At 35.9% G+C, this 23,311-nt stretch overlaps 2 protein-coding genes across 3 annotated transcripts in view; one reads left to right on the top strand and one right to left on the bottom strand.

The window, feature by feature from the left end:
• The first annotated feature begins 794 nt into the window (after positions 1 to 794).
• On the top strand, positions 795 to 17,198 carry lig3 (ligase III, DNA, ATP-dependent). 2 transcript variants are annotated; one of them, XM_077504020.1, is made up of 21 exons: positions 795 to 1,107; positions 3,261 to 3,746; positions 4,974 to 5,108; positions 6,062 to 6,280; positions 6,359 to 6,510; positions 7,663 to 7,745; positions 7,807 to 7,884; positions 7,959 to 8,127; positions 9,890 to 10,045; positions 10,372 to 10,503; positions 10,580 to 10,659; positions 11,352 to 11,439; positions 11,515 to 11,592; positions 11,676 to 11,799; positions 12,631 to 12,773; positions 12,851 to 12,925; positions 14,407 to 14,553; positions 14,636 to 14,777; positions 15,623 to 15,702; positions 15,796 to 15,900; positions 16,694 to 17,198. In XM_077504020.1, the coding sequence occupies exons 2-21, from the start codon at positions 3,281 to 3,283 to the stop codon at positions 16,940 to 16,942; spliced, it is 2,901 nt and encodes a 966-aa protein (XP_077360146.1). In that variant the 5' UTR covers positions 795 to 1,107; positions 3,261 to 3,280; the 3' UTR covers positions 16,943 to 17,198. The 2 variants fall into 2 exon arrangements, with proteins under 2 accessions (XP_077360146.1, XP_077360145.1); XM_077504019.1 differs by having other exon boundaries at positions 804 to 1,107; positions 7,579 to 7,745.
• rad51d (RAD51 paralog D) overlaps positions 15,748 to 23,311 on the bottom strand; it is a 40,174-nt gene continuing 32,610 nt past the window's right edge. Inside the window, 4 exon segments of the mRNA XM_077504024.1 lie at positions 15,748 to 16,942; positions 18,070 to 18,199; positions 18,320 to 18,493; positions 18,582 to 18,652. Of these exon segments, the coding sequence (XP_077360150.1) occupies positions 18,101 to 18,199; positions 18,320 to 18,493; positions 18,582 to 18,652 (344 nt within the window). The 3' untranslated portion in view covers positions 15,748 to 16,942; positions 18,070 to 18,100.

The raw sequence follows: 23,311 nt of genomic DNA, 5'->3' as shown, positions 1-23,311 counted from the left end.
ATTGACGCCAAAGCTCCCTCGGGCTCGCATTGCGAGCATCACATTGCCAAACCCGGGGCTCCAGGTGGAGGAGTGGACCTGTCACTTGCCTTTGGTGCTGGTTGCCGTGGGTTCGCTCCTCTGCCTGGGAGACCCATGTGGCTTACATGAAGTGAGCTTGTGTGTGAATGAGTGATTTAATTAAAAAACAACATTGCCAAACCTGGAAAACAAGTGCGTCGTGTATTTATTTATTTATTGTTTTAATTATTATTATTATTTTTTATAAATAAGTCACTCACTCACACAAGCTTACTTCATGTAAGCCACACATGGGTCTCGGTCTCCTAGGCAGAGGATCGAACCCACGCCAACCGGCGCAAAAGGCAAGTGACGATTCAGGTGCGTCGTGTAGTTTGCAAATGAAGAAGACGTGATGACATCATCCAACTACAGACTGCGATGTAATTGCACATTGACCAATGATGCATCTGACTAGTTGGTGTTCAAACAGACTGGAAGTTGTGTATTGTTCCACTTCGTAGAATAACGACTTAAACACTATTGTCATGCAACATGTCAGTCAGTCACATTGACAGCTCTAAATTTCTGAGAAATTTACTTGGCTTTAATATGTACGTTTTTTATTTACTTTTGCAATGTTACACCAAAAAAATTGTCACAGTTTATAAAATGAAACAATTGACTGTTGAGTTCAACCTTTTTGGCTGGCGAGTACCGGCCCAATATGGCTGCTGCCGCACGCACATCGAAACAGGGCATGCACCATTGAACGATTGTACAGCACTCACTACGCCAAGTTAATATTGTTTAGAAAGCCAAACCGGAAATAATGCATATACAGTCATAAGTACAATTGCGGAACAATTAGCCACGCGTTGCAGCGTCTCTGACTAATTGATTACAAAAGGATACACATCTATTAGTGACAGCGGTCCCCTGTGAAATATCTTTTCGACGCTCTGGGTGATATTCTTTTACTCTGCAATCGGAAGTCGCCCACTTATAACCGTAATCACCGTGTACTTGACTGCGCAGGTTAGCTACAACAATGCCACGGAACCTCCATTTAAACCTCCCTCTTACACTTTGCAAAGAATCTACAAGGTACAGTCTCTATCGCCAATTATGGTTTAAATGTTGCTCAAAGTGAAATTTTGCGTGAAAGAAACAATGAGCTGTTTATATCAACGGAGCCGTGCGGAGAGGATTAGGGTTAGATTGGCTAAAAAAAAAAAAGATAGCCGATTAAGCTAGCCCAGTAGCTAAATTTACTCGTCGCTAATTCTTAAAACCACTCGAGATTACATTCGATTCTCTTTTCTGGTAGCGTTCATGCATGCACGATACTATCTTTACCCCTACAAAACTAGAACTACCAAACTAAACATTATGTTGCAATTGTGAAGAAGCAGTTCATTAGTTTAAGTCATTTGTTTTTTAAACGAGGCGTTTACCAGGCAATTCGTTTGAGTAAAAATTTAATGTCATAAACGTCTCAGATGCAACATTATTAAAAAGATCATTTGTTGGCAAAAGGTGAAACCAATCCAGTTCAGAGAGAAAAAGAGAAAACCCAAATCGAAATACTTTAACCAATGTTTAACTGCCAGTGTAAACAAAAATGAGAGCCTTGTTCACAAAACGTTAAATTAATCTAAATGTTTTGTTTTTGTTTTTTTTGCTCACAAAAAAAAGAAGTTAAAATTTGTTCAGTAAAGTAGGTATGTCAGTCTGTTTTTCAAAGTTAAAGATCTAAATCAGTCTTTTGTTTACAAAATATTTTAAGTTGATCTTGTTGTTGATTATTTTTACTTTTTGTGAGCAGTCTCTCGCCCCCACAAAAGTAGTCATTGTTCATAAAAAGTAAAATAATCAAATTAAGGGTAAACATTGAATAACACCCAGATTTATTTATTTATTTAAAATTTTGGGAATTATCCTTTTTTCACAAACCCTTTGTTCGCTACAGCTCAAAATATTTTGTTGTCAAAAGTAATTTTAAAAAAAATCTAAAAAAAAAATCCAGTGGTCACAAAAGGACATAATATTGTCAGTGTAGTAGTAGTAGTAGTAGTAGTAGTAGTAATAATAATAATAAGTTATTTTGTTAGGAAAAGTGGTAAAAAAAAAATGTGTCCGTTCACAAAATAAAAGACGATAATTCTTATTTAGGCAGAACATGAAACCAATTATGAACAAATCCTTTCACAAAAAGTTTTAAATTCAGGTGTTTGATATCAAATTATGATTTGCCACTGTGTTGAACCACTCCAGTGTGGCGCCAACTACTGGGGAGGTGGAGTTACTCATCCTCAGAACTTTTTATTTTTTTTTCCTTTTTAAATAACCTTAAGTACCGGTATCTGCAATTGGCAATCTTCAAGAGTAGGGATGTAACAGTAAGAGCAATATCGTGATATTAAAACTGCCACAATATTGTCGTCATCATGTTCACAATATTTAAAAGGAACGCATCTGTTAAAAAAAAAGTCAGGTTTTTTTTCTATTTGTGCAGTTCTAGCGCGCCCTAATGGCTAGTTTATTAGTGCAATTTAATTTTCATTCTGGATGTTTTGGCCTTCTTTTTTTTTTTTTAAATCTATGCTAATTGTCAGATGAAGGGGAACCTAATTTGCTTGTGAAGCAATCAATGTGTGCTTGCATTAGCAAGTAAGTGCTTCAATATTATTAGAGATTGTGATGTGTGATGTGTGTGATTGGTGGTTTATTGCTGTTATGTTCAAAACGACAATATTGTGCTTATATTAGTATGAGCTATTTTTTTTTAATGTATTTTATTTTATTTATTTATTTATTTTTCCAATATTGCGATCTTTTTTAAATATCGCCAACTCGCACACAATATCGTGATAATTATCGTATTGTGACCTTCATATCGTGATATCGTATCGTGATGTATGTATATCGTTACATCCCTATTCAAGAGTATCCGATACCTTGGAATAAGCTATCCGTGCTCACCCATTTCTAGTTTTAAATAATCCAAATCAAATCCTTTATTCACAAAGGTTTAAAAAGTAAATCAATCGTTAACAAAAAGTCATAAAATCCAAGTTAAGAACAAATAACTGAGGCTGCAACTAACGGTTATTTTATTGATTACTTTGTAATCAAGATGAAGAGTCCAATTTTTACGAAGGTAGAATTCTGAATCGCTTATTTAAATAATTATCGCTTAAATTGATAATCGGTTTGTTTTCAATGTATAATACTTGAAGTGTCCATGTTTTTCTCAGGTTGTAAGTGGTGAGTGTTGATGCAAAGGTGCATCATTTTGTTAGCCAAGAAGACCGTCTTCCTCCGGCCCCTCTCCCCTCCACTGATCCGAGCGTGCTCGTCCTTTTTGCACCTCGTCGCCCCGCCACCCGAATTCCGCCGCCGCTGCCTTCTCGACCGTCACGGAGGCCCAGCACTCGCTTGGCACGCGCCCGACGCCATGGCGGAGCAGCGTTTCCTGGTGGAGTACGCTAAGCGCGGCACGGCCGGCTGCAAGAAGTGCAAAGACAAGATCGCCAAGGGGATGGCGCGCATCGGCAAGGTGGTGCCCAACCCCTTCAGCGAGTCGGCCGGAGAGATGAAGGAGTGGTACCACGTCAAGTGTATGTTCGACAAGCTGGAGCGCGCCCGCGCCACCACCAAGAAGATTGAAGACATTACCGACCTGGAAGGCTGGGAGGAGCTGCAGGACGAGGACAAGGAGCTCATCAATCGACACGTCTCGGGTAGAGCACGCTCCATAAATGTTGCGAGTCGGCACGTCTCAAAAATTTTTAACATTTCAGAGTACCACCCTAATGTCCAACATTAAAATACACTGCTGTCATAGTGTTCATATATCATGTGACGTAAAGTCTCCTGGATGTAATCAAACGCTTCTTAAAAGTTACCTCTTGTACTCTTAAATCTACTGACTTACTCTGTAAAATGTACATAAATACTCTAACATCCATGGAATAATTGATCAAATTTAAGTAAATACTCTTACATTTATGAGGTTATATGTGAAAGTTACATAAATACTCTGTAATATATCAAATACGTGATAAAATTTAAGTACTGTCAAATACTTCCTAAGATATCTAAACACTCCCGATGTACTCAAATGCATCTTAAAAATTGCCTATTAAATCTGCTGAAATATTCTGTTTCATAAATCGTCTGAAAGCTATCAAGTACTTGATGAAATGTACGTAAATACTATGAAAAATCTATGAAGTATCATAAATACACTTTTTTTTTTTTTTTTTTTTTTTTTTTTTAAATGAAATTAAATACCGGCTAAAATGTAACTAAACACTCTTAAATCTACTGAAATTATCCCCAAAAGTAACTAAAATACTACTGAAATACTTCAAAAGATTTATATAAATAAACACTCCCGGATGTATTTAAATACTTAAAATATGCTTCAGTACTCTTAAATATTGTGTAAAAGTTACATAAATACTCAAAAATCAATGAAACACTTTAATAAATGTTATCTGATTAGGAATATACTATATGCTGCCTAAAATGTATCTAAATGGTCCCAGATGTACTCAAATATTCCCTAAAAGTTACTTCAATACTCACTGGAATACTAAGCGTAGTCTAAATTCACCCTCGATGTACTCCTTACCTCAATACTCTGAAATCAAAATACTCCCTGAAAGTTACCTCAATACTTTTGAACACTACCTAAATATTTTACAAAAATACCCTACTCTTAGGAAATAGTCCCTAAAAGTTACCTAAATATCATAATTTTACAGAAATGCTTCCTAATGGTTACCTCAATACTCTTAAATCTGCTGAAATAAAAGAGCAAAGATATTTGTTTACAAAAAGTTTGAAAAAGATCCAAATCAAAGTGCGTTGCGCCTGAAAACAAAAAGTCCTTTTGTTCACAAAAAGGAAAAAGACGAAAAGATTGTAAATGTAAACGTCAAGTCTGCACTTTGCGTTTGCAGAGTTGATGTCCAAAGTGAAGTCGAGTCCCCAGAAGAAGACGCCGGCCAAGTTGAACGCGTCGGCCAAGCTGACGTCTCCTCCTGCGGACGCCGCAGCGTCGCTCAACGCACCGCGCAAGTTCTCCGGCTTTACCGGTAAAGTGTCACTTGATTGAAGCCATACACTATTCTTAGCATCCATGCTCATTTGTGTTAACCTGTCTGTGGACTTCATCATTATAGTGGATCTCTATGTATCCCAGGCTCGACAACCATGGTAAACCAACATCTGTTTTTTTTGTTTGTTTTTTTTTGTTATTATATGGGTGGTATATGCCTGCCTATTCAGGTCAAGTTTATTTATATAGCCCTTAATCACACACAAGTTTCAAAGGGCTTCACATGCCCACAGTTGACAAATATTAATGACATTCCCTGATTGAACCACAAGATTTTCGGCTGGTTAAGTAAACTTTTTGAACATTTATTTCAATTATTTTTTTGGTCAATTTTTGGGGCGTGAGTGGGGAAGCCACCCTCTATTTTTTTCTTTATGGAAAATGTATATATATATCACTGATTATTCAAGATTTTCATGCGGTGAAGTAAACTCACTGTTTTTCTTTTCTTTTTTCTTTTTCTTTTTTTGGAGTATGGGGGAGACAACCCCCTTTTTTTTTTTTTTTTTAAAGTGGGAAACATGTTTGGCTGTTATATTACCACTTATTTAAGATTTTTATGCTGTGAACAACACTTATTGAAAATGCATTTATTTTTATTTATTATTTGTCAATTTAGTAATTTGTTTTGTCAATTTAGTAATTTTTTGGCGGAGTGTGGGAGCCATGTTTGGCTATTATATTACCACTTAGTCAAAAGTTTTGTGCAGTGAACTAAACTTGTTGAAAATGTATTAAAAAAAAGTTTTTATTTTTACTTTTTTGTGGGGGGCATCCTCCATTTTTTTTTTTTAAATAGAAAACGTGTATGGCCAGTATATCACTGCTTATTCAAGATTTTTGGGGGGGTTAACCAAACTTTTTCAAAAAAAAAAAAAAAAAAAAATCTAAATTGTCATATTTAGCATTCTCCCCATGCGTCCCACCCAGCGGCCAAGGCGGGCACATCCTCATCCTCATCCTCATCCTCGCCCTCGCCTGCCAAGGCCAACCAGAGCAGCGCTTTGGCAACGCAGCTCTGCGACCCGCACCACAAGGACTGCCTGTTCCGGGAGTTCCGCAAGCTGTGCGCCACGGTGGCCGAAAACAACAGCTACAACAGCAAGACGCAGATCATCGAGAAGTTCCTGCGCAAGGGCACCGGCGGAGGTTGAACCTGGCAACAAAAGCGGCACGGCGCCGTTTGATGGCAGTGTGATTTTTGTATACTCTCTTCCCTCTTTGCAGATAAATTCCACGGCGACTTGTACTTGACGGTGAAGCTGCTGTTGCCCGGCGTGGTGAAGAGCGTGTACAACCTCAACGACAAGCAGATCGTCAAACTCTTCAGCCGCGTTTTCCGATGCAATCAGGACGACATGGTGCGCGATCTGGAGAAGGTCTGTGGAACAATCCGAATATGCACCTCAACATCCGGAATGTTTTAGCATGCTCGGTTCTCAGCTTTCACGTCGATGCCCTCTTTTGGCTTTGAGATGAGCGTCCACACTAATTGCTTTTGTTTGTTGAGTTGTGAATGCTGAGAAGCTTTCACACGAGGGCTGCAACAAGCCATTTTGTAAAAATTTTTGTTTTTTTTGGGGCTTGATATCCCTATATTAAAACAAAATGACATTACATTCAATCGGCAGTGCAAAAAGCACACAAATTAAATCCGACTCAATTACCGGTTCTGGTCCATCAGAAAATGGGCAAAAATGTTGATTTTTGCTTTCTAAACTAAAAGCAGATGTTTGCAAATTATTTATTTTGAAAAAGCCAAAATATATTAAATCAATGTTTTCATTGAGGCACAATACAAATTGGGGAATATTTACAGTTGACAGGCTAAAATTTCAAAGATTTGGACAAATTAAAGTTAAATAAGGTCTCAAAACGATGAAATTGATTTTTAAAAAATATTTATCAATTAATTTGATAATTGATTAGTTGTCGATAAATTGTTGCACCTCTATTTGACACTGTTGCTTTTTTGTATTAACAAGGAAGACCAGAACAATCCGTGGGATGACACAAGGAACCAATATTAGCTGTTTTAAAATGAGAAAAAATTGGCAGATTTTTATTTATTTTTTCATACTTTCAAAAAACAAAAAAAAACCAAATCAGCCAACAAAAAGAAAAAAAAAAACCCAAAGAATGAGCCCATTTTTGCCAGTTTATTTTGTCTCTGTTGTAAAGTTCAATACTAAAGATAAAGTATGGCTAAAAAAAAAATGTAATGTGGTGTTGTTAAAAAAAAAAAAAAAAAACACAGCAAAATGTATTTTTAGTTTTTTTTTAACAATTTCTTTTCTTCATTCAAAAAAAAAAAAACCAGCAAAAAATGTGTATTCAGTTGTTTTTACCGATTTAAAAAAAAAAAAAAATTATTATTATTTTTTTTTAAAGATTTTATTTATTTATTTATTTTATAAAGTGCTAGCATCACCAGTATTCCAAAACAGGGCGACGTGTCGGAGACGGTTCGCATGTTCTTCGATGAGAGCAAAAGCTTCCCGCCGTCGGCTAAGAGTCTGCTGACTATCCAGGAGGTGGACGCCTCGCTCACACGCCTGGCGCAGCTCACCAAGGAGGACGAGCAGCAGGCCGAGCTGGAGGGCATCGCCAAAAAGTAAACCGCTGACGGCGCCCCCCTCCCTACCAACGCATCGCTAACATCTCCTCGTTCTCAGGTGCACTGGCAACGACCTGAAATGCATCATCCGCCTCATCAAGCACGACCTGAAGATGAATGCCGGGGCCAAGCATGTGTAAGCGACCGGTCGCGTCGCTTGGCATCGGCGACCGGTCGGCTTCTCGCTCACGGTTGTCTTTGTGCGGACAGACTGGACGCGGTGGACCCTAACGCCTACGACGCCTTCAAGGCCTCGCGCAACCTGGGCGACGTGATCGAGCGCGTGCTGAGGAACCAGCAGGAGGCGTCGGACGGCTCGGGGCCCAGGAAACTTCTGACCGTGGAGGCCACGCTCATGACGCCCGTTCAGCCCATGCTGGTGAGTCAGCCACTAATTAGGCATATTCCGCAGTCTCCGCTTGGCTGTCGTGCCCCGTTTAACACTCCAACATTACCACCAAACATCACCGATAACCAGGTTCTCCTATGTTTACTCCTTAGTTTTAGGAGAGCTTTATCCAAGAGAAAAGAGCGGGCAATGTGAACGCATACTATTTCAGCCAAGTGGAGACTCTGGAGTATGATTCTGTAACGTTATCACAACTGAAGCTCTTGTCAAGGGCCTTTTCACACATGGTAATGTTGCAGTATCATACTCCAGTGTCTCCTCTTTGCTCTCATTGTCCATTTTTACTGTGCCCTTAGTGTCCACCCGGATGTAATGTCCATTTACCGAGTAGTAAATACAGGTGACACTCCTCTTCCACTGAGATAACATAACAGTTATACTCCAGAGTGTCTCCACTTTATTGCAGTGGTCTGTTTTCACGTTGTCCTTCGTCTCCTCTTGGATAAGACGTCTCCCTACACAGAAGTATTACAGGAAACCCTTAACTTTGTAGTTTTAACCCTTATCAATCGTGCTGATATCACAATAATTCTAATCCAGAGTCTCCAATTTGCTGCTGTGGTCTTTTTTTTTATTGTGGCCCAAATCTCCTCTTGGATTAAAAAAAAATAAAATAAAATCTCCCAATCATGACATTTTGCGTCTTGTTTTTTAATCTTAAAAAAAGAAAAACTTGAGGTGATATTTCAAATTCCAGTGGTTTGTTTTATCTCCATAAAAATTTTCTTTAATTTTAATTTTTTAAAGGTGATTTTTCTTGAGAATTTGCTTAAAATTTCATTGGTCTGTTTTATCATGGCCCTTAATCTCTTGGATTAAAAAAAAAAATCTCAACATGATGAAATTTTGCTTCCTTTTTTTTCCCAATTTGTTTTTATTGAGCATTTACATCATACAAGCATGAAAATTTACAGTGTTTCCTAGGGGTGTGAATTGCCTAGTACCTGACGATTCGATTCGTATCACGATTCACAGATCACGATTCGATTCGATACCGATTAATCCCGATACGAATTTATAAGTCGATTGTTGCGATTTTTTTTCATTCAAATTTAGAAAATACTAATCAGTAAGCTTGTAGAGTGTAAGATTTATATGAAAATGTATTATTTATTTATCTGAAATTTCAGTCTTATAGAGGTTGTAATCTGTTTCATGTTTGAACAGCATTAAAATAAAATATTAAGGCTTAATGTTCCGTTCATATAACATTCTTCCATGCTCAAGGTGTGAATCCTAACCCGAAGTCAGACGTTTTGTTGAACATTTTTCCATTAAAAATGGAAGTTTAAAAATGGATTCACACACACACACAAAAAAAGAAAAGGCAATGATGATAAGACGTTGAATCGGTAAGACTACCGAATGAACAATTCTGAGCTCTTAAAAAAAAAAAAAAAAAAAAAATCGTTTTTTTTTTAATTGAATCGATTCGAGAATCGCGCGATGTAGTATCGCGATATATCGCCGAATCGATTTTTTTTTAACACCCCTAGTGTTTCCTTTACATACATACACAAATATGTGAGAATAAAATCTTAATTTATTTTTTTGTAAATTAAAAACAAAATTAAAGGTAATGTTTCTTGAAAATGTGTTGATGCAAATTCCAAATGTGCCTTTTTTTTTTTTTTTTTTTTAATATATCAATTAAGCATTCCTCATACTTCTGGTACCCTGGTGCCATTTATTCATGTATTTTTTTTTGTTTTTTTTTGTGGTGCTTTTGCAGGCGGAGGCGTGCAAATCCATCGAGTACGCCATGAAGAAGTGCCCCAACGGCATGTACTCAGAGATCAAGTACGACGGCGAGCGCGTGCAGGTGCACAAGAGCGGCGACAGCTTCAGCTACTTCAGCCGCAGCCTCAAACCCGTGTTGCCGCACAAAGTCAGTCACGCACACACGCAGTTATCATTATGAGCATGAGTATGAATATGATTAGCAGCCTCTCGAGATGCTCGCAGTGGGGACATTTCCCATAAGGACTTGTCAACATTTGCTCTCTCAGCATGTGGCAGCGAGCACTCCAGGCTACCACACATGACAGTCCGGCCACTAGAGGGTGCTGCAGGACATCCAATCTTTTGAATTGGACTTTTGAAATTAGCGCAATAAATATTTTCAAAATTACAAATCACATTTAAAACAAACAATTTAGTTTTATTTATTTACTATTTGTATTTACTTATTTTTTGGGGGGTTTCCGTCTCCAGGTAGCCCACTTCAAAGACTACATCCCGCAGGCATTCCCCGGCGGCCACAGTATGATTTTGGACTCCGAGGTGCTGCTCATCGACACCAACACAAGCAAGCCCCTCCCCTTCGGGACGCTGGGGGTGCATAAGGTCAGATGGCGTTTTGTCCAACTCAGGTGACAATTGTCAGAGGATGTTACCAGCGTGTCCACTTTTGTCCTTTCAGAAAGCCGCCTTTCAAGACGCCAACGTCTGCCTCTTTGTCTTTGACTGCATTTACTTCAACGGCAACAGCCTCATGGAAAGGTAACGTCACAAAACAAGTGCAAATTCATGGATTTTGTTTTTCCTTGACACAATCTCGTTTATTTATAGAAATCCTCACTTTTTTCCCATTCAAATTTTAATTTATTATTATTATTATTTTCTATTCATTGTTGGGCTTGGTCACTATCTTAGCCGTGTCCACAATATCATAATAATTAGGAAAAATGTTGCTTTGAAATGTTCAATTCTAGTGAGTTTTTTTTTTTTTTTAAATACAAAAAAACCCCAAAAAACAATTCATGTTAAATTTAGATTAGATCAGATAGATAGATCGATTTTTTTGTGCTCTTTATCTTGTATTTGTTTAATTAAGAAGTACAGCAATTATTGGTGCAAAATTTTGGATTTTAGCAATTATATTGATGGCATAAAAATTTACTAACTAAAAAAAAAAACCCACTATGCTGCATTTATTTACAATTCTCGATTTGTTACAAAATTTCAAAAATTGTAAAAAAAAGAAAAAAATGATAATTCATGTTAAATTTAAATAAAAAAATATATATATTTTATATACTTTTATTATTTTTGTTTAATTAAGAAGTACAACATTTATTATTATTATTATTTTTAGATTATTTTTTTATTTAAAAAAAAAAAAAAGTCTTGTAAGACACTCCAATAATTGGAAAAATCTTTTCCCTTTCCAAAAACGTCAACGTGGTCCGCAGGCCGCTATGCGAGCGCAGGAAGTTCCTGCACGACAACATGGTGGAAGTGCCCAACCGTATCCTCTTCTCGGAAATGAAGCACGTCACGGTAAGATCATGGCCACCGCCGTAGATTTTACCCTCATGCTAAATATCTATCAATATGCGTGTGCGTTTGTGTTAGCGTGCGGGAGACCTGGCCGACATGATCACGCGAGTCATCAGGGAAGGTTTGGAAGGCCTGGTGCTCAAAGATGTCAAGGTGTGACTTTTATCTGCCGCCATGTTGACGAGAATCCACAATTTATTGTGACGATGACTGCGCGTGTGTGTGCTGTCCACCAGGGCTCGTACGAGCCCGGCAAACGTCACTGGCTGAAGGTGAAGAAGGACTACCTCAACGAGGGCGCCATGGCCGACACGGCCGACCTGGTGGTGCTGGGCGCTTTCTACGGGAAAGGCTCCAACGGTGCGTTTGTGTGTGAATGTGCACGTGTGTGTCGTCGATTAATGCAAAGGAGTCGCAAAGCCATTTCTCCTGTGACAGTAATCATGAAATTATTGTTTGGAAAATATTACAAATTTGTGTCTTGAATTTTCTTCTGGTATATAAATAGTGAATAATTACTCAATTGTGATGTTAGTAAGATAACTGTTGTATACGCACTCTTCCACCCAAAAATAAAAAAGTGCTGTACTCTATTGTACGATGGCGTATTACGGCCACGTATAAATATGTATATATATTTTTTTAGAGGGTGCTAAATATTCTCAGGGGAAAAAAATGTTAAAAAAAAGATAAATTAGCCTTTTTTATAACGTGTATTTGTCGTAGGTTTCTGAGTTTTTTTTTCCTCGCAAATTTTTCTCCTTATGAAGGGGCAAATTTGAGTTTTTTTTTTTTTTTTTTTTTTTTTCGGGCTATTTAAGAAAATAAATAAATAAAATATTTAGATGTGGCCCTAATGGGCCATCGTAGTATTGGGATAGTAGTTGGCATTTCCGTTGGTATTATTTCCCAAATATATTAGCACTGTATTGTTATCACATGTTATAATATTGTTTATCCAAATTTTTATTGTTGTCAAATTACTGTATTATGCTATTACATTTTCCGCCAAATATCTGGATTATCACTATTGCTGTATTGTGAAATTATCGATGTATCATAATTTTCTTTCCACTATGTTGATTATTGCATAGTTGCTTTGTCTTCAAATAAATGAATAATAATGCTTTTATTGGCATTATTTCGTCATGATAAAAATGCTAATCACGTGTTTGTTTGTCTCCATGTTAGGCGGCATCATGTCCAGCTTCCTGATGGGCTGCTACGATCCGGACTCGAAGAAGTGGTGCACGGTCACCAAGTGCTCGGGCGGCTACGATGACGCCATGTTGGCTCGGCTCCAGAAAGAGCTGGACGTCGTCAAAATCAGCAAGGTTGGCGAGGACGCCCGCCCGTCTGCCGGGAATTCAGCCTCATTCGTCTTCTTTTGTGTGCATTTTGTTCCCCGTAGGACCCCAGCAAAATCCCCGGGTGGCTGAAAATCGTCAAGAACTACTACCCGGATTTCATCATCCGCAGTCCCGAGGTGAGTCGTGCATGTGATCAATGACGAGCGAACATTTGCATTCTGAAGAACTTATTTGGTTGCAAAAAAAAGTCTTAAGAATCCAAATCAAAACATTGGGTTACAAAAATCTAATTGGTTATTTGTTTTACATTAAAGGGATACTTGACTTATTTAGCCATTTTTGGCAGTCAAACATTAATATTTTGTCTATAATAAATTTGATATTTTCATTATTTTTCATGTACAATTAGTACCTTTAAAAACACATTTTGCAACTTGCTGTCGACTGAAAATGACATCACAAGGACTCGGGTAACCAATCACAGCTCAGCTTGTGAATGTCACGTGACCAAACCTAGAAAACAGGTGAGCTGTGATTGGTTACCTGAGACCTTGTGATGTCATTTTCAGTCAACAGCAAGTTGCAAAATGTGTTTTTAAAGGTACTAATTGTACGTGAAAAATAATGAAAGTATCAAATTCATTATTGATAAAATATTAACTTTTTCTTCCTATAATGGGATAAAATAAGTGAAGTATCACTTTAATATTAAGACCAAAGCACTTTGTTCACAAAAAAGTCCAAATGAAAGTGTTGATTACAAAAGTTAAAATAAAGACAAAAACTATTTAATTTTATTTTTGTTTTCATTTTTGTGGGGAAAAAAAAATCCAAAGTCTAATATTTACAAAAAGTATATCTCAGCATTGCTCAAAATTTAAACAAGGATCCAAATCATAGTTATTTTTTCACAAAGGATCTGAATCAATCTCAAAAAGTCAAATTCATACCCCAGTCCTTTGCTCACAAAATAATATCCAAACGAAAGTTAGTTCATAAAAATTCAAAAGCATTCAAATAACTCTTTGATTGGAAAAAGCAAAATAGTCCAGATTTTTGTTCACAAGTTTTTAAAAGATCAAGTTCAAATTCATACAAAACATCAAAACCTTTATTAAACAAATCACTTTTGTTGACAAAATGTATCTCAAAAGATGTAAACTGAAGTATTTTGTTTACAAAATAATATCCAAAAGAATTTAGTTGTTCACAAAGACAAAAGGGTTCAAATAAGTCTTTGACTGGAATAAAGCAAAATAGTCCAGATGTTTGTTCACAAAAAGTCTTTAAAAAAATCCATATGAAATTCTTACAAAATATCAAAATATTTCTTAACCCAAATCACTTTTGTTTACAAAAAGTTGAAATCAAAAGTATTTTGTTAACAAAATGTATATCAAAAGATCTAAGGTCTTTTGTTTACAAAATAATATCCAAAAGAATGTAGTTGTTCACAAAAAGTCGAAATGGTTCAAGTAAGTCTTTGGAAAAAGCAAAACAAACAAAAAGTCCAAGTCCAAAAATGCAATCTAGTATTTTGTTTACAAAAAGTGAAACAATACTGTGTTATCAAAGCTTAAGCCCGCTTTCATATTTGCTCTTCCAGCGTTTATAATGTTGTGGTGTTTTTTTGTTTGTTTTGTTTGTGGTGGGCCAGCAAGCACCGGTGTGGGAGATCACAGGCGCCGAGTTCTCCAAGTCGGAGATGCACACGGCCGACGGCATCTCCATCCGCTTCCCCCGCATGACACGCATCCGCGACGACAAGGACTGGAAGAGCGCCACCAACCTGCCGCAGCTCAAAGTACGCCGCCCGCCGCCACTCTCGGGCTTGCGGGTCGTCGCCTCGCTTGCTTTTCACGCGGGTCCTCCTTCCGTTCTGCCAGGAGCTGTATCGCATCTCCAAGGAGAACTGCGACTTCAAGGTGACGGCGGCGGGGGCGGGACCTTCCGGCCAAGACAAGGGCGAGTCGGGAGACAGCGACGGGAATTCGCCCGCGCCGGAAAACGCCCCACCCAAGAAGACAAGTCAGTCGGGGGGCAAAAATATGTTGACTTAGTTTTTTCAGTTTGGAGACATCAATGTTCACGGTTACGCTGCATTCATTTAAAAAAAAAATTAAAAATAAAAAATCTGATTCAGGTAAATTTTATATTAAAATATGACATCCGTTTATCTTAAGGTCAGGTTTTTTTTTTTTTTTTTGGTTTTTTTTTTAAATATCAATTACATTTTTGTGACATGATCAGGTGTTATTCGATATTTCTCATCTGAGTTTTTTTTTTTTAACATTTTCTGACAGTTTCACAATCAAATGTTACAAACTTTGCTCACTTTAGGTAAATAGTAGACACTGATAAAAGTAAGTACCTGTAAATGTAATGTTTATGATCAAAATTCAGGGCATGAACCTCCTTTTATTTGACATGAAGGAAAAACACCTGAACATCTAAACAAAAACGTGCAAAAAAAGTTGACCTGATTGAGCAAAAACCAATTTGTTGTTCACAGGTATTATTTTTTAAAGTTGAATAAAAAAAAAAAAAATATATATATATATATATATATATATATATATATATATATATATATATATATATATATATATAAAAATAATATTTAATTCAATTTAAAAACAAATTTTTTTACAGCTTTGGAAATGCCACCACTGGAGTGAGATGGAAAAGTGAAAAAGTTGCTCACGCACACAGATTGTTAGTCTAAATAGCATAAATGCCTAAGTCATATTTCACTTAAGTGCCATAATAACAAATGGATTTTGTGTTGTTAAAAATGAACTGATGCCACCATTTTCCCTGTCACTGCAAGCAAATGTAAACATACGTGTCGATTGAATTGCACGTGCCCGCAGGCAACAGCACGCCGGCCAAACGCAAGGCGGTGAAATCCGAGCCGAGCTCCCCTGCCGTCAAAGCTCCCGCCCCCAAAAAGGTACGCACGCTCGTGCCGTGCTTTACAAATGCGTAACCCTCCACATCAATTTTGGCATTTTTATTCATTCATTTTTTCTTTCTTTACTTGCAGGTGAGGAAGAGTGAAAGTGTGCAGAGCAACGGACATGCCAGAACGGCCAAGGTGACAGCGACGCCACCTCCTCCCCTGCAGATGCTGGAGTCCAACAACAACAAGGTTCGTCTAAAGCATGTTTCATTTATATTCCTTTGCTAGTTTTGAGCAAGTCTTAATTTAAGTCATTTCGGGAAAAAAGACAATGGTGTCCACAAAGTAGAAAAACAAAACACAAGAGTAAAAGAAACTAATCTTTTCTTTGTAATAAAAATGTGATAATTCAAAAAAACTGATCGACTTAGACTTTAATCAAATTCTAGTCAAATACAAAAAAAAATAATCACAAGTTGCTCAACCACCCTGCTCTGCTTTATATGGAAAATAATCCACTTTTTCTCTAACTTTTTTTTAAAAAGTATTTTGAATTTGCAAACAGATGAAAAGAACATCTGAAAATTAAAACTTAATAAAATCAATCCAAGGTGAAGATTAACCACAATATATAAACCTTTTGGTTTTAAAAATACAAATACAATCTTTCATAATAACACTGACTACTGACAAAATTTGTTATAGCTGAAGACACTTTTTATTTTTTTTATTTTTTTCCCTTTGCCAAAATATACGAGCCACCAGTCTGATTTATTTGGGGAATATATATATATATATATATATATATATATATATATATATATATAAATGTTTTTAATAAAATTTCAAAAATTCTAATAGGGTTGCGGCTGCTCAGTGTAGTACTCATTATTCCACCGATTAATCAGATATAAAATTGTTTTCATTGTTAAGCACAATAACTGATGCATGTGAGGTGCAGGCATTATTTTTGTCCACTGGGGGGTGCTGTCATGTTCTACTGTAGTATCTGTGACACTTTGTTTTTTTCTTCTGTGGCTAGACACTTCTGGACATCTTCAGTGGCGTCAAGCTCTTCCTGCCCTCCGACGTGGACGACTTTGCCAAGCTGCGGCGCTACTTTGTGGCATACGACGGCGACCTGGTGGCAGACTACGACGCCGCCTCGGCCACGCACACGCTGGCCGACAATCGGGAGGACGAGGACGAGGGCGGCGGCCGGGCCCAGCGGGTGACGTCCGACTGGATCTGGGAGTGCATCCGGAAGAGGCGCGTGGTGGCCCCTTGCTAACTGCAACAACAAAGACGACGAAAACTTCATTTGTTCTTTCCTTAGTTGAAAGCCTTTGATGTGTCGCCATGGGAACCGCCTGAAGGCTCCTCATTGGCTGTGCTAAAGTAGTAAGCTGACACCAGGTGAACCACAACAGGCGCATATACGCTAATTTGTAACTGTTTTTTTTTTAATTTAAATCATGAGGTGAAGTCTGAGCAAGTATGAAATGGTGCGCTTTTTAAAATAAAATATAATTTGATGACAAAAAAAATCTTGTCAAAATGAATACATTTTTTACCAGAATGTTAGATAGTTGACTCATTGAGCCACTTTCAACAGTAAGAAAAGATTTTGTCGAGATTTGTGATAACCTCATTTTTCATAAACAATTAGATACATGAATCATTGAGCCATTTTCAGGAGTAATAAGTTAATATTGCATCCAGAAGTAATTTGATGACTTCATTACTTTTCATGTAAACATTTCTTTTCTACTTGCTGTCCACTGAAGATGACATCATCTGTGCTGAGGAAGGTAACGACCAATTGTGGCTCACCTTGATCTAGTTCCTGAGCACAGATGATGTCATCTTCAGTCAACAGCAAGTGGAAAAAATTGTTTTTAAAGGTATTAAATGTTCAGGAAATGTAATCAAGTTATCAAATTAATTCTGGACAAAATATTTACTTTTTCTTACTGCTGAAAATGGCTCAGTGAGTCAAATATTGCTTTCAAAAGTAATTCTGCCACTTGCTGTCAACTGAAGATGACATCACCGGTGCTGAGGAAGCAGGTAATGACCAATCATGTTCTCACCTGGGTTTGGTCAGCAAACTGAGCAATGATTGGTCGTTACCTGCTTCCTCAGCACCGGTGATGTCATCTTCAGTCGACAGCAAGTGACAAAATTCCTTTGTAAAGGTATTAATTGTTCATGAAAAATAAGTTCATAATAGACTAAATTCTTCTGTTAAGTGGGGAAAAAGAGAATGAAGGAATTTGTATTTTACTTCATGAGAAAATTTTGCCACCAGCAAATACATACGGTAGCTGTAAGAAAAAAAAAATTAAAAGAAAAAGGCAGAATATTGCGATGCGCCACCAAAACACGGAAGAAACAGGGACGAAAGTGTAAACGTACCCAGAATCCTTTTTGAGCCAGTTGCTTGTAGTCAAGAATCTGCGGCATCCAGCTTCCGCTTCCCCGACGTGGTGACTCGTTCCAAGCGACTCCACTGCTGAAGGTCCAACTTGGCTCGGATCAAACACGGCTGCTCGAAAGTCAACAACGCGTGACAACCGTCACTCGTTAGCGGACCCTCCACGTTTTTTGACTTAAGGATGACATTGTTGTTTGAAGCAGTCTCCACCAGGGGGCGCCATAATCTCACCTGTCTGGAGGATTTGAGGAGGGTGGCAGACCGGAGAGCGGATCTGCCGCTCACGGTGGCCGCCATGTCCGCAAGTCGCTCCAGCAGGACTCGGGTTTTTGGGATGTGACTCCAGTACACGCCCAAGCCGGGCTGCACCTCGCCATCCTCGCTCCTCGTCACATAATTGGTCACCTGCGCACGGGATGGCGGGCTCACAACTGACAGACATCCAAATCTAAATAATAATACGCAAATAATGCATGTGCGTGTTCATCCTCACCAAGACGGCTATGTTGAAATCCTTGGCCAAGGTCCTGAGGGTGACGGCCACTTGGCTCATCCTGTACATGCCTACAGGAAAAATTATCAATATTATGACAAATACATTTTTAAATGTATATGATTAGTAAATAGGGGGGGGGGGAATCCAAGAAAAAAAGATGACAAAATATATTTTTAATAGTAAGGCGTTTTATTTAAAAAAACAAAAACAAAAACAAACAAACATGTATAGTAAGGCATTTTTTTAAACAGCCATGTATAGTAAGACGTTTTATTAAAAAAGAAAACATAAAAAAAGTAACAACAAAAAAAGACCATGTATAGTAAGATGTTTTTTTTTAAAGACCATGTATAGTAAGGCGTTTTTAAAAAAAACAAAAAAAAACGACCATGTATACTAAGGCGTTTGTTTTTTTTGTTTTTTTTCCCAAACGACCATGTATAGTATGCCGTTTTTAAAAAAAAAAAAACGACCATGTATACTAAGGCGTTTTCTTTTTTTTTTGTTTTATTTTTTTGTTTTTTGTTTTCAAACGACCATGTATAGTAAGGTGTTTTTTTTTGTTTTTTTTAAAACGACCATGTATACTAAGGCGTTTTTTTTTTTTCAAACGACCATGTATAGTATGCCGTTTTTAAAAAAAAAAACGACCATGTATAGTAAGGCGTTTTTAAAAAAAAACAAAAAAACGACCATGGCGTTTTTTTTTTTTTTTTTTTTTTTTTCCCCCCAAACGACCATGTATAGTATGGCGTTTTTTAAAAAAAAACGACAATGTATACTGAGGTGTTTTTTTTGTTGTTGTTTTTTTGTTTTTTGTTTTCAAACGACCATGTATAGTAAGGCGTTTTTTTTCTCTCCAAACGACCATGTATAGTAAGGCGTTTTAAAAAAAAAACAAAAAAAAACGACCATGTATAGTAAGGCGTTTTTAAAAAAAAAAAAAACGACCATGTATACTAAGGCGTTTTCTTTTTGTTGTTTTTTTTTTTTTTTTCTCCAAACGACCATGTATAGTAAGGCGTTTTTTTAAAAACACGACCATGTATACTAAGGCGTTTAAAAAAAAAAAAAAAAAAAAAAAAAAAAAAAAAAAAAAACGACCATGTATACTAAGGCGTTTTCTTTTTTTTTTTTTTTTTTTTTTTTTTTGTTTTTTTTTTTTTTTTCAAACGACCATGTATAGTAAGGCGTTTTAAAAAAAAAAAAAAAAAAACGACCATGTATACTAAGGCGTTTTCTTTTTGTTGTTGTTTTTTTTTTTTTTTTTCTCCAAACGACCATGTATAGTAAGGCGTTTTTTTTAAAAACACGACCATGTATACTAAGGCGTTTTAAAAAAAAAAAAAAACGACCATGTATACTAAGGCGTTTTTTTTTTTTTTTTTTTTTCAAACGACCATGTATAGTAAGGCGTTTTTTTTTTTTTTTAAAACGACCATGTATAGTCAGACGTTTTTTTGGTTTTTTTTGCTTTTTCAAAGACCAGCTCAGTGGTCTAGTGGTAGAGTGTCCACCCTGAGACTAGGAGGTTGTGGGTGCAATCCCCCGGCCATGTATACTAAGGCATTTTTTTTTTTTTTTTGTTTTCTTTTCTTTTTTCGAACGACCATGTATAGCAAGGCGTTTTTTTTTTGTTTTGTTTTTTTAAAACGACCATGTATACTAAGGCGTTTTTTTTTGGTTTTTTTTTCAAACGACCATGTATAGTATGCCGTTTTTTTTTTTTTTAAAACGACCATGTATAGTAAGGCGTTTTTAAAAAAAAAAAAAAACGACCATGTATACTAAGGCGTTTTTTTTTTTTTTTTTTTTTTTTTTTTTTTTTTTTTTTCAAACGACCATGTATAGTAAGGCGTTTTAAAAAAAAAACAAAAAAAAACGACCATGTATACTAAGGCGTTTTCTTTTTGTTGTTGTTTTTTTTTTTTTTTTCTCCAAACGACCATGTATAGTAAGGCGTTTTTTTTAAAAACACGACCATGTATACTAAGGCGTTTTAAAAAAAAAAAAAAACGACCATGTATACTAAGGCGTTTTTTTTTTTTTTTTTTTTTCAAACGACCATGTATAGTAAGGCGTTTTTTTTTTTTTTAAAACGACCATGTATAGTCAGACGTTTTTTTGGTTTTTTTTGCTTTTTCAAAGACCAGCTCAGTGGTCTAGTGGTAGAGTGTCCACCCTGAGACTAGGAGGTTGTGGGTGCAATCCCCCGGCCATGTATACTAAGGCATTTTTTTTTTTTTTTTGTTTTCTTTTCTTTTTTCGAACGACCATGTATAGCAAGGCGTTTTTTTTTTGTTTTGTTTTTTTAAAACGACCATGTATACTAAGGCGTTTTTTTTTGTTTTTTTTTTCAAACGACCATGTATAGTATGCCGTTTTTTTTTTTTAAAAACGACCATGTATAGTAAGGCGTTTTAAAAAAAAAAAAAACGACCATGTATACTAAGGCGTTTTTTTTTTTGTTTTTTTTTGTTTTTTCCCAAACGACCATGTATAGTATGGCGTTTTTTTAAAAAAACGACCATGTATACTAAGGTGTTTTTTTTGTTGTTGTTGTTTTTTTGTTTTTTGTTTTCAAACAACCATGTATAGTAAGGCATTTAAAAAAAAAAAAAAAAACGACCATGTATACTAAGGCGTTTTTTTTTTTTTTGTTCTTTTCAAACGACCATGTATAGTATGGCGTTTTTTTAAAAAAACGACCATGTATACTAAGGTGTTTTTTTTGTTGTTGTTGTTTTTTTGTTTTTTGTTTTCAAACAACCATGTATAGTAAGGCGTTTTTTTTTAAAAAACGACCATGTATACTAAGGCGTTTTTTTTTTTGTTTGTTTGTTTTCAAACGACCATGTATAGTAAGGCGTTTTTTTTTCCAAAAAAAAACAAAAAACGACCATGTATACTAAGGCGTTTTCTTTTTGTTGTTGTTTTTTTTTTTTTCCCAAACGACCATGTGTAGTCAGACGTTTTTTTGTTTTTTTTTGCTTTTTCAAAGACCAGCTCAGTGGTCTAGTGGTAGAGTGTCCACCCTGAGACTAGGAGGTTGTGGGTTCAATCCCCCGGCCATGTATACTAAGGCGTTTTTTTGTTGTTGTTGTTTTCTTTTCTTTTTTTCGAACGACCATGTATACTAAGGCGTTTTTTTTGTTTGTTTGTTTTTTTTCAAACGACCATGTATAGTATGCCGTTTTTTTTTTAAAAAACGACCATGTATACTAAGGTGTTTTTTTTGTTGTTGTTGTTTTTTTGTTTTTTGTTTTCAAACGACCATGTATAGTAAGGCTTTTTTTTTTTTTTAACGACCGTGTATAGTAAGGCGTTTTTTTTTCCAAAAAAAAACAAAAAACGACCATGTATACTAAGGCGTTTTCTTTTTGTTGTTTTTTTTTTTTTTTTTTCCCAAACGGCGTTTTTTTAAAAACACGACCATGTATACTAAGGCGTTTTTTTTGTCTTTTTTATTTTTTTTTCTCAAACGACCATGTATAGTAAGGCGTTTTTTTTAAAAAAAAAACAAAAAAAAACGACCATGTATACTAAGGCGTTTTTTTTTTTTTTTTTTTTTTTTTCAAACGACCATGTATAGTATGCCGTTTAAAAATAAAGAAAAAAAACGACCATGTATACTAAGGCGTTTTTTTTTTGTTTTGTTTTTTTTTTCCCCAAACGACCATGTATATGGCGTTTTTTAAAAAAAACGACCATGTATACTAAGGTGTTTTTGTTGTTTTTTTGTTTTTTGTTTTCAAACGACCATGTATAGTAAGGCGTTTTTTTTTTTTTTAAACTACCATGTATAGTAAGGCGTTTTTTTTAAAAAAAAAAACAAAAAAAACGACCATGTATACTAAGGCTTTTTTTTTTTTTTTTTTTTCCAAACGACCATGTATAGTATGGCGTTTTTTTTAAAAAAACGACCATGTATACTAAGGCGTTTTTTTTTTTTGTTTGTTTGTTTTCAAACGACCATGTATAGTAAGGCGTTTTTTTTTCAAAAAAAAAACAAAAAACGACCATGTATACTAAGGCGTTTTCTTTTTGTTGTTTTTTTTTTTTTCTCCAAACGACCATGTATAGTAAGGCGTTTTTTTTAAAAACACGACCATGTATACTAAGGCGTTTTTTTTCGTCTTTTTTTTTTTTTTTTTCAAACGACCATGTATAGTAAGGCGTTTTTTTAAAAAAACAAAAAACAAAAAAAACGACCATGTATACTAAGGCTTTTTATTTTTATTTTTTTATTTTTTTTTTTTTAAACGACCATGTATAGTAAGGCGTTTTTTAAAAAAAACAAAAAACAAAAAAAACGACCATGTATACTAAGGCTTTTTATTTTTATTTTTTTATTTATTTTTTTAAAAACGACCATGTATAGTAAGGCGTTTTTTAAAAAAAACAAAAAACAAAAAAAAACGACCATGACGTTTTAGACGTTTTTTTTGGGTTTTTTTGCTTTTTCAAAGACCAGCTCAGTGGTCTAGTGGTAGAGTGTCCACCCTGAGACTAGGAGGTTGTGGGTTCAATCCCCCGGCCATGTATACTAAGGCATTTTTTTTTTTTTCCTTTTCTTTTTTCGAATGACCATGTATAGTAAGGCGTTTTTTTTTGTTTTGTTTTTTAAAACGACCATGTATACTAAGGCGTTTTTTTTTGTTTTGTTTTTTTTTTTCAAACGACCATGTATAGTATGTTGTTTTTATTTTTTAAAAAATGACCATGTA

Source organism: Festucalex cinctus, chromosome 18 (assembly GCF_051991245.1).
Source record: "Festucalex cinctus isolate MCC-2025b chromosome 18, RoL_Fcin_1.0, whole genome shotgun sequence".
In the NCBI taxonomy this organism is placed as follows: Eukaryota; Metazoa; Chordata; class Actinopteri; order Syngnathiformes; family Syngnathidae; genus Festucalex; species Festucalex cinctus.
Note: the sequence above shows the minus strand (reverse complement) of the source record. Positions and strands in the feature narration are given on the sequence as shown.

Bases quoted from the DNA above. Each gene is read 5' to 3' on its own strand.
- lig3 (XM_077504019.1), top strand. From the start codon at position 3,281: ATGCAAAGGTGCATCATTTTGTTAGCCAAGAAGACCGTCTTCCTCCGG. The intron at 10,046-10,371 runs GTCAGTCACGCA...TTCCGTCTCCAG, and splicing joins AACCCGTGTTGCCGCACAAA to GTAGCCCACTTCAAAGACTA. The intron at 10,660-11,351 runs GTAACGTCACAA...CGTGGTCCGCAG, and splicing joins GGCAACAGCCTCATGGAAAG to GCCGCTATGCGAGCGCAGGA.